At 49.3% G+C, this 10,110-nt stretch overlaps 3 protein-coding genes across 3 annotated transcripts; 1 reads left to right on the forward strand and 2 right to left on the reverse strand.

Moving 5' to 3' along the window:
* Positions 1-214: 214 nt before the first annotated feature.
* On the forward strand, positions 215-2,054 carry EV420DRAFT_1617130 (amidase signature domain-containing protein; the record flags this gene model as incomplete). The annotated part of the gene is made up of 9 exons (XM_060475201.1): positions 215-337; positions 405-465; positions 518-614; positions 664-813; positions 863-1,038; positions 1,089-1,162; positions 1,291-1,500; positions 1,579-1,671; positions 1,716-2,054. 9 exons carry the CDS (start codon positions 215-217, stop codon positions 2,052-2,054), a joined length of 1,323 nt encoding a protein of 440 aa, XP_060337439.1.
* A 2,494-nt stretch (positions 2,055-4,548) lies between these two features.
* Positions 4,549-7,072, reverse strand: EV420DRAFT_651668 (major facilitator superfamily domain-containing protein). The gene is made up of 16 exons (XM_060482931.1): positions 6,570-7,072; positions 6,498-6,514; positions 6,423-6,442; positions 6,357-6,366; positions 6,282-6,301; positions 6,076-6,233; positions 5,845-6,011; positions 5,709-5,793; positions 5,596-5,657; positions 5,466-5,541; positions 5,380-5,414; positions 5,264-5,325; positions 5,129-5,207; positions 4,890-5,067; positions 4,718-4,838; positions 4,549-4,663 (listed from the first exon to the last, which is right to left on the reverse strand). The coding sequence occupies exons 1-16, from the start codon at positions 6,809-6,811 to the stop codon at positions 4,580-4,582; spliced, it is 1,416 nt and encodes a 471-aa protein (XP_060337440.1). The 5' UTR covers positions 6,812-7,072; the 3' UTR covers positions 4,549-4,579.
* Positions 7,073-7,227: 155 nt separating this feature from the next.
* On the reverse strand, positions 7,228-9,904 carry EV420DRAFT_651731 (Dbl domain-containing protein). The gene is made up of 3 exons (XM_060482932.1): positions 9,557-9,904; positions 7,414-9,510; positions 7,228-7,357 (listed from the first exon to the last, which is right to left on the reverse strand). The coding sequence occupies exons 1-2, from the start codon at positions 9,711-9,713 to the stop codon at positions 7,649-7,651; spliced, it is 2,019 nt and encodes a 672-aa protein (XP_060337441.1). The 5' UTR covers positions 9,714-9,904; the 3' UTR covers positions 7,228-7,357; positions 7,414-7,648.
* Between the last annotated feature and the right edge of the window lie 206 nt (positions 9,905-10,110).

Below are 10,110 nucleotides of genomic sequence, written 5' to 3' on the forward strand. Positions count from 1 at the left end.
TCTCAAGGCAAATAATCATCCAAGAATCGAAATGGATGTGCAAAATACTTTCGTATCATCTTTTGTTGTTGAACTCATGAATGCACACTGCGAAGCCGCGTAAGGACCTACTGTGTCACTCATGTCACGTCACGCCGGCTTGTTTTTGCTCTTCCATTGCCTGCCTGCTCTGCCCTGCCCTCTTCCATGATACGCTGAAGCGGCCCACGCTTCAATGAACCTCGAAGCGACGAAGCAACTATGGACTGGCTTGCGTTGCCTGTACCCTTCTTCTCGTGCCATATCATCCTACAGCAACCGAACTCTTCGTGATAAAAATTCGAGCATAAACGCATTTGTCTGCACGAACGACACAGTCCAATCTTTGGGAAATCATTTCCCACTGGGGAATATTACTATTGGAGTCAAAGGACAACATATGCACCTCCAAGCTTCCCACAACATGTTCATCTGCGATACTGCAGGGTCTGTTTCTCACGAAACTGTGCTTACTGTGCTCTCATTTGTCCTCGTTCAGGTTTCGTGCCCCCGTTTGATGCCACGGTCGTCAAATTATTAGAAGATGCAGGTGCTGTAACCCTTGGAAAGACCAACTGTGATGAATTTGGAATGGGGTCTGTCAGCTAGCTCTCGGCCTGCCCTTCTGTACTCAAGCTTCCATAGCTCTCTAAATGTACATTCAATCCATGGATCAGTTGTCAATCCCTTCCAACACCCGTCGTCTTCCGTCGCCTGGGAAAAGCGTGAACGCCGATCAGCCGGAGGAAGTTCTGGAGGCAGTGCTGCGGTCGTCGCTGCCAAAATGTGTGACGCGTAAGTTCTGTGCGTTATACACGGCCGAGCACGGTCCAACCAGATGAAGTGCAATTGGTACAGATACAGGTGGTTCTATTCGGTTGCCGGCCGCGTACTGTGGCGTTGTGGGGTTAAAGCCGTCCTATGGGTTGCTGAGTCGATGGGGCGTCGTTTCCTACGCGGATAGTCTGGACTGTGTCGGGATTATCGCAAAGGACATCGGCACAACAAAGCGGATTTTCGGTGCGTACGGCCGCCTACTATGGAGAAGTCACTGTTCATCTCTTTTCAAGACGTTCTCAACGTGCACGATGAACGAGACCCTACCAGCACCAACCGATCAACCAGACGTGACGCTTCTCATGCCGTAGAGATTCAAATGAAATCCTGGGGCGACTTAAAAGGGGGAAACCTCCATGGAATAAAGATAGGCATACCCGAGGTTATAATCCCCCCCGCGCATGTTCGGTCCATATACTCATCGAATATATTTAGGAATATTTCCCCCTTGAATTGTCGCGTTCTGTATTGAAAAATACTCGAAGCACGATTGCCTCGCTAAAGAGCCTGGGTGCCACGGTTGTCCCTGTGTCTTTGACATCTACGTCGTTCGCTCTCAGCGCGTACTATGTCATCGCTAGCGCAGAAGCAAGCAGTAACCTGGCTCGGTATGATGGTATCCAATACGGCATGTGTCAACCTTCCGTTCAGATTTCCGTATCTGACTGACAAATTGAATTAGGATTGCATATCAAGCCGCCACCCGGAACGGACCTAACTAAGACTTCAAAAATCTATGCACATACTCGGTCGAAAGGATTTGGGTCTGAAGTTCAAAAACGAATTCTCCTAGGGACTTACTCTTTAACCGCCGGAGTATGTCTCCTTTTGATACGTCTTACGCATACCACTAATTTGAGTCTACCCCAAGTTCATTCGATAACTACTTTCTCCAAGCCCTTCGAGTACGCCGACTAGTCAGGGACGACTTTAATCTTGTGTTCCGCATGCCCAATGTTCGAGCTCCAAATCAAATCCCCAATGCCGACGGAGTCGATGTATTGATGCACCCGTCGGCCATTCGTACCGCTCCTCTTCTAGATGGAGAAGATGCGTCTGGCTTGGAGGCGTACGTACAAGACGTACTGACTGTGCCGGCGTCTTTGGCTGGTTTACCGGCTATTAACGTACCGATAGTCAACAAGGAGGGTGATGGTTGGCCGGTGGGGATTAGGTGTTGTCGGACAATGGGGCTCTGATGATATGGTTATAAAAATCGGAGAAGTAATCGAGTCGCTCAATTCTAATCTTTGATTCTCATCCAGCGCTATCGGTGTGGCGTTGTGAGTGAAGGCCACATATCAGGGTTCATCTACGTGCTGAAAGATATGTTCAAGATATAATCGGCATACGATACGTTGCCATGAGCTCAAGAAATTAAGGAAGACGACCAAAGAGGGCCGCCATTTCCTCTTGAAAGATATTAACTCTCTGCTGCTTCTCTTCGCAGCGCCGCCCAACGATCTCTCAGCGTATCAAATTCATCTACCTTGCGTTTCAACCCTTCTAGTTCGTTTCGTATTTCTCCAAGTCCTTCATCTCCTGGAATCGCGTAGTCGATAGGTGTGCGTCGACCTGCAGAATCATTCTCTTGCTCCGGATCTGGCTGAGGAAGGAGCTTGTCAAACGTTGGATTGATGCCTTTCGGGAAATGCTGCAACCGATACGCCACTGCCTTGCTCCTCTTCTGCGGAGCCGTATCCTCGTCTGCCTCGCGAAGACGCTTCGAACAGCGTGGCGAGCGATTTTCAAGGTGTTGAATCTCCAAGTCAATGCTATTCTCTTCCTCTCGGGACGAATTGGAGCTTCGCATCCTTTTCTTTCGGAATTGACCGTTTGGTCCTCTCTGAGTGCCTTGCGATGTCAGCTCGGGATCACTACCAGCAATAGTGCACCTTGCTTGCCGAAACATGCACTCTCGGCACCTTTTTTGTTTTGGAGTACCAGTGCGTTCGCAGGTCCATCCGCCCTTGGTGCACCCGGTGCACTGATCCAGGAATATCAGCGAGATCTTTTGTTTCATTGATGTAAAACCTTACCGGGCTTGCAGCCTTCACCGGAATAGCATCCCATTCTCTGACATCCCTCGGACCGATCTTGGTCCCTTTGATATCTCTTGCATGGGTCGCACGAATTCCGGCGAACACCATGCGGCACCATACCCTTACATCTGTTTGTTCCTTCGCTATCTCCCGTTCTTCTGGAGAGACGGAATGAAGCTGGGCAACGAGCTTTCTTATTCCTTCATCATCCAAAATTCGTCCTCGATCTAAATTTTGAAGAAGATTCAAGTACTAGGTGAAAACGTTCAGCATCTTGTACCGAGATTGTATCTTGAGGGATTAAATTTACGACTCACTTCTTTGTATTCTTCCGAGAGTTCTTCATCGTCCGAATCCGAGTCATCCCTATGATCATCGCTGATCACTTTGTTTTTTGGTCTAGTCGAATCGGATCGACCGGCACTCCCAGTCAGGGTACATTTCTTCTGGCGAAGAACGCATTCTTTGCATCTCGCGACTCTACGGACACCCGTGTATTCACACGGATAATTGGACTTGACGCATTCACTACACTGTACATGAAAGTCTCGATTTCCTGATTATTGACATGAGAAGGATGACCCACCGGATTCAGTGCCTTCACAGGGACGATGTCCCAATCCCGAACATCAAATTTCATAATCCTATAGCCCGTTAGCTTGCGCGCGGCCGTGGCTCGTGTACTCGCGAAAACTAGACCACACCAGACTCGAGGATCTGTCTGTTCTTTTGCCATAACTCTCTGGTCCTTGGTAAGTCGACGAAAGTGGAAAATGAGTTTCCTAGCTGCCTTCGTCGTCCAATTCTTTTCCTGCGTTGTATCGGTAGAGTAGCCCGAGGTACTGCGCAACACCCTCAGAAAGTCGAAAAATAATTGGACGGCCTTTAAACATACCTTGCCGTAGTCGTTGGATCTTCCGGGCATGGTACTCTCGTCCGAGTCATCAGAGCTGGAGGAAACAAGGTCCCCGCGACCAGAAGAGTTGTCTTTGTTAGGTGTCTTTACCACCGGTATGGGCCTTGAAATCCTTGGGTTGAATCGGGCTGCTCTTACAACGTCCTCGGGCTCAAATATCTCCTTCGAATCCTTCTCAAGGAAATGACGGCCCTTGAGAATCTCCCATCCTTCGTCACACAAGCACAATGACTGGAGAAACGCGGTCTGTTGCCGTCGAATTAATACGAGAAAATTTTCAACACATCTCTGACTTACTCTGGCCTGGACGAGGCGTCGATCGTTTTCTAGACACCAAGGCTGATTCTTGAGTTTGTCGTAGGCGTATACTAGGTCAGGAATTCTTGCGCAAATAAATTGGACGGCATCTTTTGGAACTGTGAGAGAGGTAGAAACTTCGACACCAAGGGCACCGAATTTCATCGTGTCAGCGAGGAGAAATTTGTTTGGTTGGGTCGATCCCGACTTGCGGCCATTTTGTCACAACAGGCTTGTCTCGCTCACGGCATCCCGCACCTTCTGAAGCTTCTTGTATCATTGACAAGGTGTTAAGCTCACTTAGCAGCGACGATCAGACTGCAAATATATAATCAGGTAACTAATACAGTCCACGTTGTAAAAAGTCATGCCATCGTCGTGGTAGTAAGTGTGGCGGTCATAAAGTAAACAATATCCATCCAGGTTCATCGGAGCACGTATTCTCTCTCTCGTATCGATACATAACATCTTACACAAATTTCATTCCACCCTTGCGTTGAACCAAATACTGTCTCGCGACCGCAAGGCATATCGTGCCGGAGATGATCACGACCTAGGTGCCGTAAGTAATCCACCCAAAAATGCAAAACTCAGAAAAGGTACTCACGCAAGCAAACAGCAGGGGTCGCCACCATATATACTCTGGGGATTTCAGCAGTGCTCCAGCGATGGGATTTCCCGTTAAAAGGCCGAGCCCGATGAAGAAGCAGGAAATGCCTATCCGGAGTCTACCATATCTCTCAATAAGCACGCTCGAAAATCCACACTCCAGGACTTACCCTATATCATCCAAAGTAGGGCTGCGAGTGAACGACGCAACAGCTGGCGTCGCCACAGTTAAGAAAGCCCCGGAGAAGAATCCGTACAGCACGCCAAACACCGCCATGCCCGCAATAGAATGTACCCCGAGCAAAGCCCACACCAGGCTTCCCGTTATGAAACCACTTGGTATGATAACTGATGGGCAATGGCAATCAGCGAAAAGCTCACATGGGGCCCGAAGCACGCAAAGACGTACCTGTGAATGGGCCGTACTTGTCGGCCAGGAGGTTTGGAATGAATCGCCCGAAGAGCGATCCAGCATTCAGGATGGGGATCTGCGCGCCTCGAATCAGAGATGTTGTCAAGTTAGTGAGGAGATGAAGAATCGTACCGTCCATGTCAGGAAACTAGTATCGACTCCGTGAAGCTCCGCAAACACTTGCAGGTAAAAGACTGCGAGCCGCACTCATGAGTTGCGCCAGTTGAAGGATGTAAAACTAGACGTACAGGGGATGAAGAGTCCCCAGAACCCTAGTGTTATCCTGGAAGGCCGTCAGTCTAACGTGACTCGGAAGATGGCGGAGAACGCTTACCCAACCACAGTTAACCAGTACGGGAAATCGTATAAAATCTTATCCATATCGATGGGGGCGCGTTTCCGTGGTGGGACTGCCAAACGACCGTCAATACCCAGGAACAGCATCGGAGATGAAGAGAACACACGTCTCGGCCGCATTAGTAGGTTTGCAAGCGTCAAAAGGAAGAGGTCTATGAAAGCTATGAAACTAGAAGCCAATTTAGCAAACCATTACTCTGATATGGAAACCAAGACTCACCGAACTGCCCAAGGGAATCCAAGGCCAGTCTTGTCAAACACCTTGTTCAGTAGAATTGGGTAAATAATGGCGCCCAAAGCGCCACCTTCATAACGCTTCGTCACCAGATACTTCGGAAGCAATGTTTAATTCATACCTGATACCACGAATCCCATCGCCACGGCTCTCCTCACCCGGAAATAGTGTGATAACACACTCATCGAAGGTATGAACATGCAGCCCATTCCGAGCCCCATGCCAAATCCTTGCGACAACAAAGTTTGATAGAATTGGTGGGGTTGCGTCAAAGATAACATGAACGAGCTGCAAAATGCATGGGTGGGTGAGATTTAAGCTTCGCTTAATGCGATCGGGGCATTCAACGTACGAAAATAGGAACAGAAGGCTTCCACCCAACATGAGGTGATGAAAGTATCCTTGATCGAATAGTTTACCCGATAGCAGACCAAGGGAGAATAATAAACAGAGTTGCACGGAACCGATCCAACTTATTTGTGAAGCGGAATGTTCGGATAAAGAGGTTCTCTGTGAAGTGTCAATTCCGAACGGGCTCCGGATGAAATGGAGACGCACTGTATAATAGTCCTGATACACTGAATGTATAGATCAGTATCACATCCACATAGAAGTACACCATGCCCGACTGACCCCCAAAACTCTGTGAGAGTGAGAATGAGCCTTGGCCAAAAATACGAAAAGCATAGATGTTCTCACCTGGACATTCCCAAACGTGCCTAATGTGTAAGGTAAATATTAGTTTCGAGATTCCACCGTAATTAGAGCACGTACACATCCCGACGAAAGCTCTGAAATCATTATTCAATCGAAAATTCCAAATTTTCAAGGGGTTAAAATACGCACCCTCCACATACTGTTGCCCAGCCGCGGAATGAGCCCTCAGGGAACTGAAGTTGAGCTTGTACTTTCTGCTTTTCAGCGTCAAGGTCGTCATCTTGGTCAGAAATTCGTTTATCGAGCTCCTCGTCACCAAGATGTGTCGCAGTAGGGGATATACCCATCTGCCGGTCGTCGGCATCGCTTGCGCTGGCAGCGATGGAATCATTAGACGGCGACACAAATCGTGACGACGGTGGTGAACTCATGAGGGAGGGAAACGGGGATGATGGAGGGGGGGAAGAGAGAGAGGAAGGACGCTGACCGCAAGTCCTGGCACCAAGACGATGTAAATCACTTGGGCACGTCGTGGCAATTAGAACATTGGTTCATAAATTGATAGGGCTCGGACATATTTGTCGAGTTCTATTCCTGGTGCCCGAGGCACGTCCAAGTGGCAGGTCTCGCGCCGGGAATCACAGAACACGTTCAGCTGCGAATTTCGAAAGGAACAGAAGATGACGTTCGGCATCGGGTAGATCTGGTCCGACAAGTTTAGTGATGAGATGGCCTCATTGGCGACGATACAGATGGCCTTGCCAAACAACACACACAGAACCAGGTCGAGGCAGCTTCCAACCGGAATTCATTCAATTGCCACAGCGGCGCAAGGAGTGCATGGTATGATGGAAGCGACATTAATACCGAGACAGGGAAATACCCGATCGTGGAATTGGAAAATGGGAGAGAACATGTTGTCACAGTAGGTTGTGCTTTGTCGTATACATAACGTTAAAGGTTTTGTTTTCTGATCACTATGGAATTGTAACTGCAAGCGATCAAGAACAAAGATCAAGTGACAGTGACTGACCGAACATCACCCAGCGACAAGTCTGCAATCGTATCCACATGGTTCGCACCAACTAATTCTTCTTCACTAATATACACGCGTGCGTTACAACAAATCTAAAATTATCCAGGTATCAGTGCAGGGTATCGGATATGAAATGGCAGGGCAACAATCCAGCTGCAGCAAAAAAAAAGAGCATCAGTATGAAAAACCTCGGCGAAACCCCACTGGTCCGCCCGCCGCGGCGCAAAATTTCTCACAGCGACACAGGCCGTACATAACTAGCGAGCGCCCAACCTACCTCACCGTCACCTTTGCCCCCGCTCACCACACGCCTTACCAATAGCAAATTGTCCGGCGCATTCGCCTCCTCCTCATCCATAGAGAGTCTCAGCCCCTTGCTGATATGCAGTTTCGGATGACCGGCCTCACGGAGGACTTCGTAAGCCTCACCCGGCCCCATGATCTTCAAAAACGGATACGACTCGTAGGTGTATTCCTGCGGAGGTGAGAACGGATACACCGCCTGTACCGCATACATCCCCGGCAACTCCTTCCGTCTACTGCTCGTCCGACTCTTTATCGAAGAACTCGAAGGAGTCCCGGGTCTTCTGATCTTCTGCGACGACACGGGAGAGAGAGGCTGGGGACTTTCCACCACCCTTGCTGCGCATGCATAATCGTACCCGATATCATAATCGTAATCCGTGCTTGACTTGGTCGTAGTTTTTGACCTGATACTGGCACTCGACGAACTTATCAAAGGGATTGGTGACGAGACTCGCGGAATTGATCCCGCAGAGGACGAACGTCGCGTAGGCGTCTTTCGCAGCCGTTCGACAATTCTGAAACGCGCCAGGACAGCATCGACTTCTTCCCAGCGTTCCCACCATACACGTACAGTGTCACCTGTCTGAAGGTCTTCTCCTTCTACGCTCAGCATGTCCCAGAGATCCCGCCATGCAAGCCCCGCATCTAGCCAGTAGGCTTCTTGCACACGCGCAAGACGTATTATGCATCCCGACAAGACCTTTTCAGCCATGTTTACATATTTTGGGAGCTCTTCAGCTAGTTTGGCGCGCAGAGCGAGGTACTCGTTGGAGGCTTTAATTAGATCAGGAGGCGGGCGGTTCTTCTGCGAAAGAGGCATGTGGATAAGGTGTGTATGCAGAGGTAATAGAGTGTTCTGGAGGGTGTTTAGCAGGTGAAGGGGGTTAGTGAGGGTGTTGAGGAGATCTGTGAGTGGGTTCATCAAATTTGTGGTGAGATGCTGGGACAATGTCATGGCAAGGGGCAATAAAACATTCGTGATGAGACCCATAAAGGCACCGAATGAATCAGATTGAACTTCCCCAGTCAAACCAATAACGCTGGCAAAGGACAAAGAAAACAAACGGAGATGATTTGTCGCTGTTACCACAGAATGTGACCAGTCAAGAGTATTCTGTGCGAGCTGGTTGGCAAAGGACTGTATGCGCAATATATGCGTATGAAGTCGTGAAATGAGCAGACTTTCATCTGAATCGGGCGGTGGCGGTCGCCTGCGGCTGATACTCTTGATGCGAACAAGGAGATCTTTGTTCGTACGTTTCAAAACGTCTTTGACGACTTCTGTACGTCGTCGCTCCTCGTTGACGCGCTGGGCGACTTCCTGTACGGCATCCCTCGCGAGACGGATGTTTTCCTTGTCCGGGTGATCATCCGGAGTTTCTTCAAGAATCGTGGTAAGGAGAAGGGGATATTTGAGCAGGCGTTGGACGGGCTTGATGAGCATGGAGTGCAGGTCCCAAGCATGAGACAGCGAGGCAGCAATGGTGCGTGTCTGGGCGTGGTATGCGGTGAGTGCCGGGGTCACGGGTAGCGACTGGAGATGGCTCGACGCCGTGTCCTGGCGAGATATGTAAAACTTGTACGGGCGCTCCATCTCGGGTATCGTTTTGAGGAATAGGTCGCCAACGTTGTCCTCATCGAGAGCTATTTGCAGTGCATCGCAAAAGTCATTGGCGAACATGGCCAGATCAGCGATGTTGCTAAAGATAATCCTGGCGTCTTCCGGCGTCATGGGTGGCGAGTCCATCGTCGATGACGATGAGGACGTCGCCAGCTCTATGTCTTGACCTGCGCCCGATTAATGAAAGAATATCGATAGCCGCCATTCACGCACCTCTTGCCAACGGCATGTGTACCTCCCGTACCAGAGCCAGGTCAGATGCATACGCCCTTTCCGAGGCGAGCAACTCCTGTAGAGCATGCTGTCTCTTTGTCGTCGGCCGCGGTGGCTCGGATGAATGTTCAGCGGTGGAAGAGGTCGGCGAGCCCATTGTGTTGGTTACTCTCAAGTTACGTTTCTGTACAAGCGCGTGTTTGATCGTGGGACTCCAAATTTTACCTTGTACTTTCTTTTACGACTACGAAAGTGGCACAATGAAAGACTTTCCAGTAGCTCTTTGAGCCTCCAAAGCATTGAGAATATGGTTAATCAGCGCCTCTAGGCCGGTCTTCCAGATTGTTGACATCGATTAAAGATCACTCCGCAGTGCAGGGCTGCGTATGACGCTTATATGATCCAGTATCATTTACAACTCTAAGTAGATATATATCGTCAAGAAAAATAAGAGGTAATAAAGGTTTCCACGGAGGCATTTATTCTCCTCGCTCACATGGCCAGCAAAAGCTTTGTTCCAGATTAGTAGCGTCGAAAAGAACAAAGGTGTACAT

Source organism: Desarmillaria tabescens (assembly GCF_030435595.1).
Source record: "Desarmillaria tabescens strain CCBAS 213 chromosome Unknown EV420scaffold_3, whole genome shotgun sequence".
In the NCBI taxonomy this organism is placed as follows: Eukaryota; Fungi; Basidiomycota; class Agaricomycetes; order Agaricales; family Physalacriaceae; genus Desarmillaria; species Desarmillaria tabescens.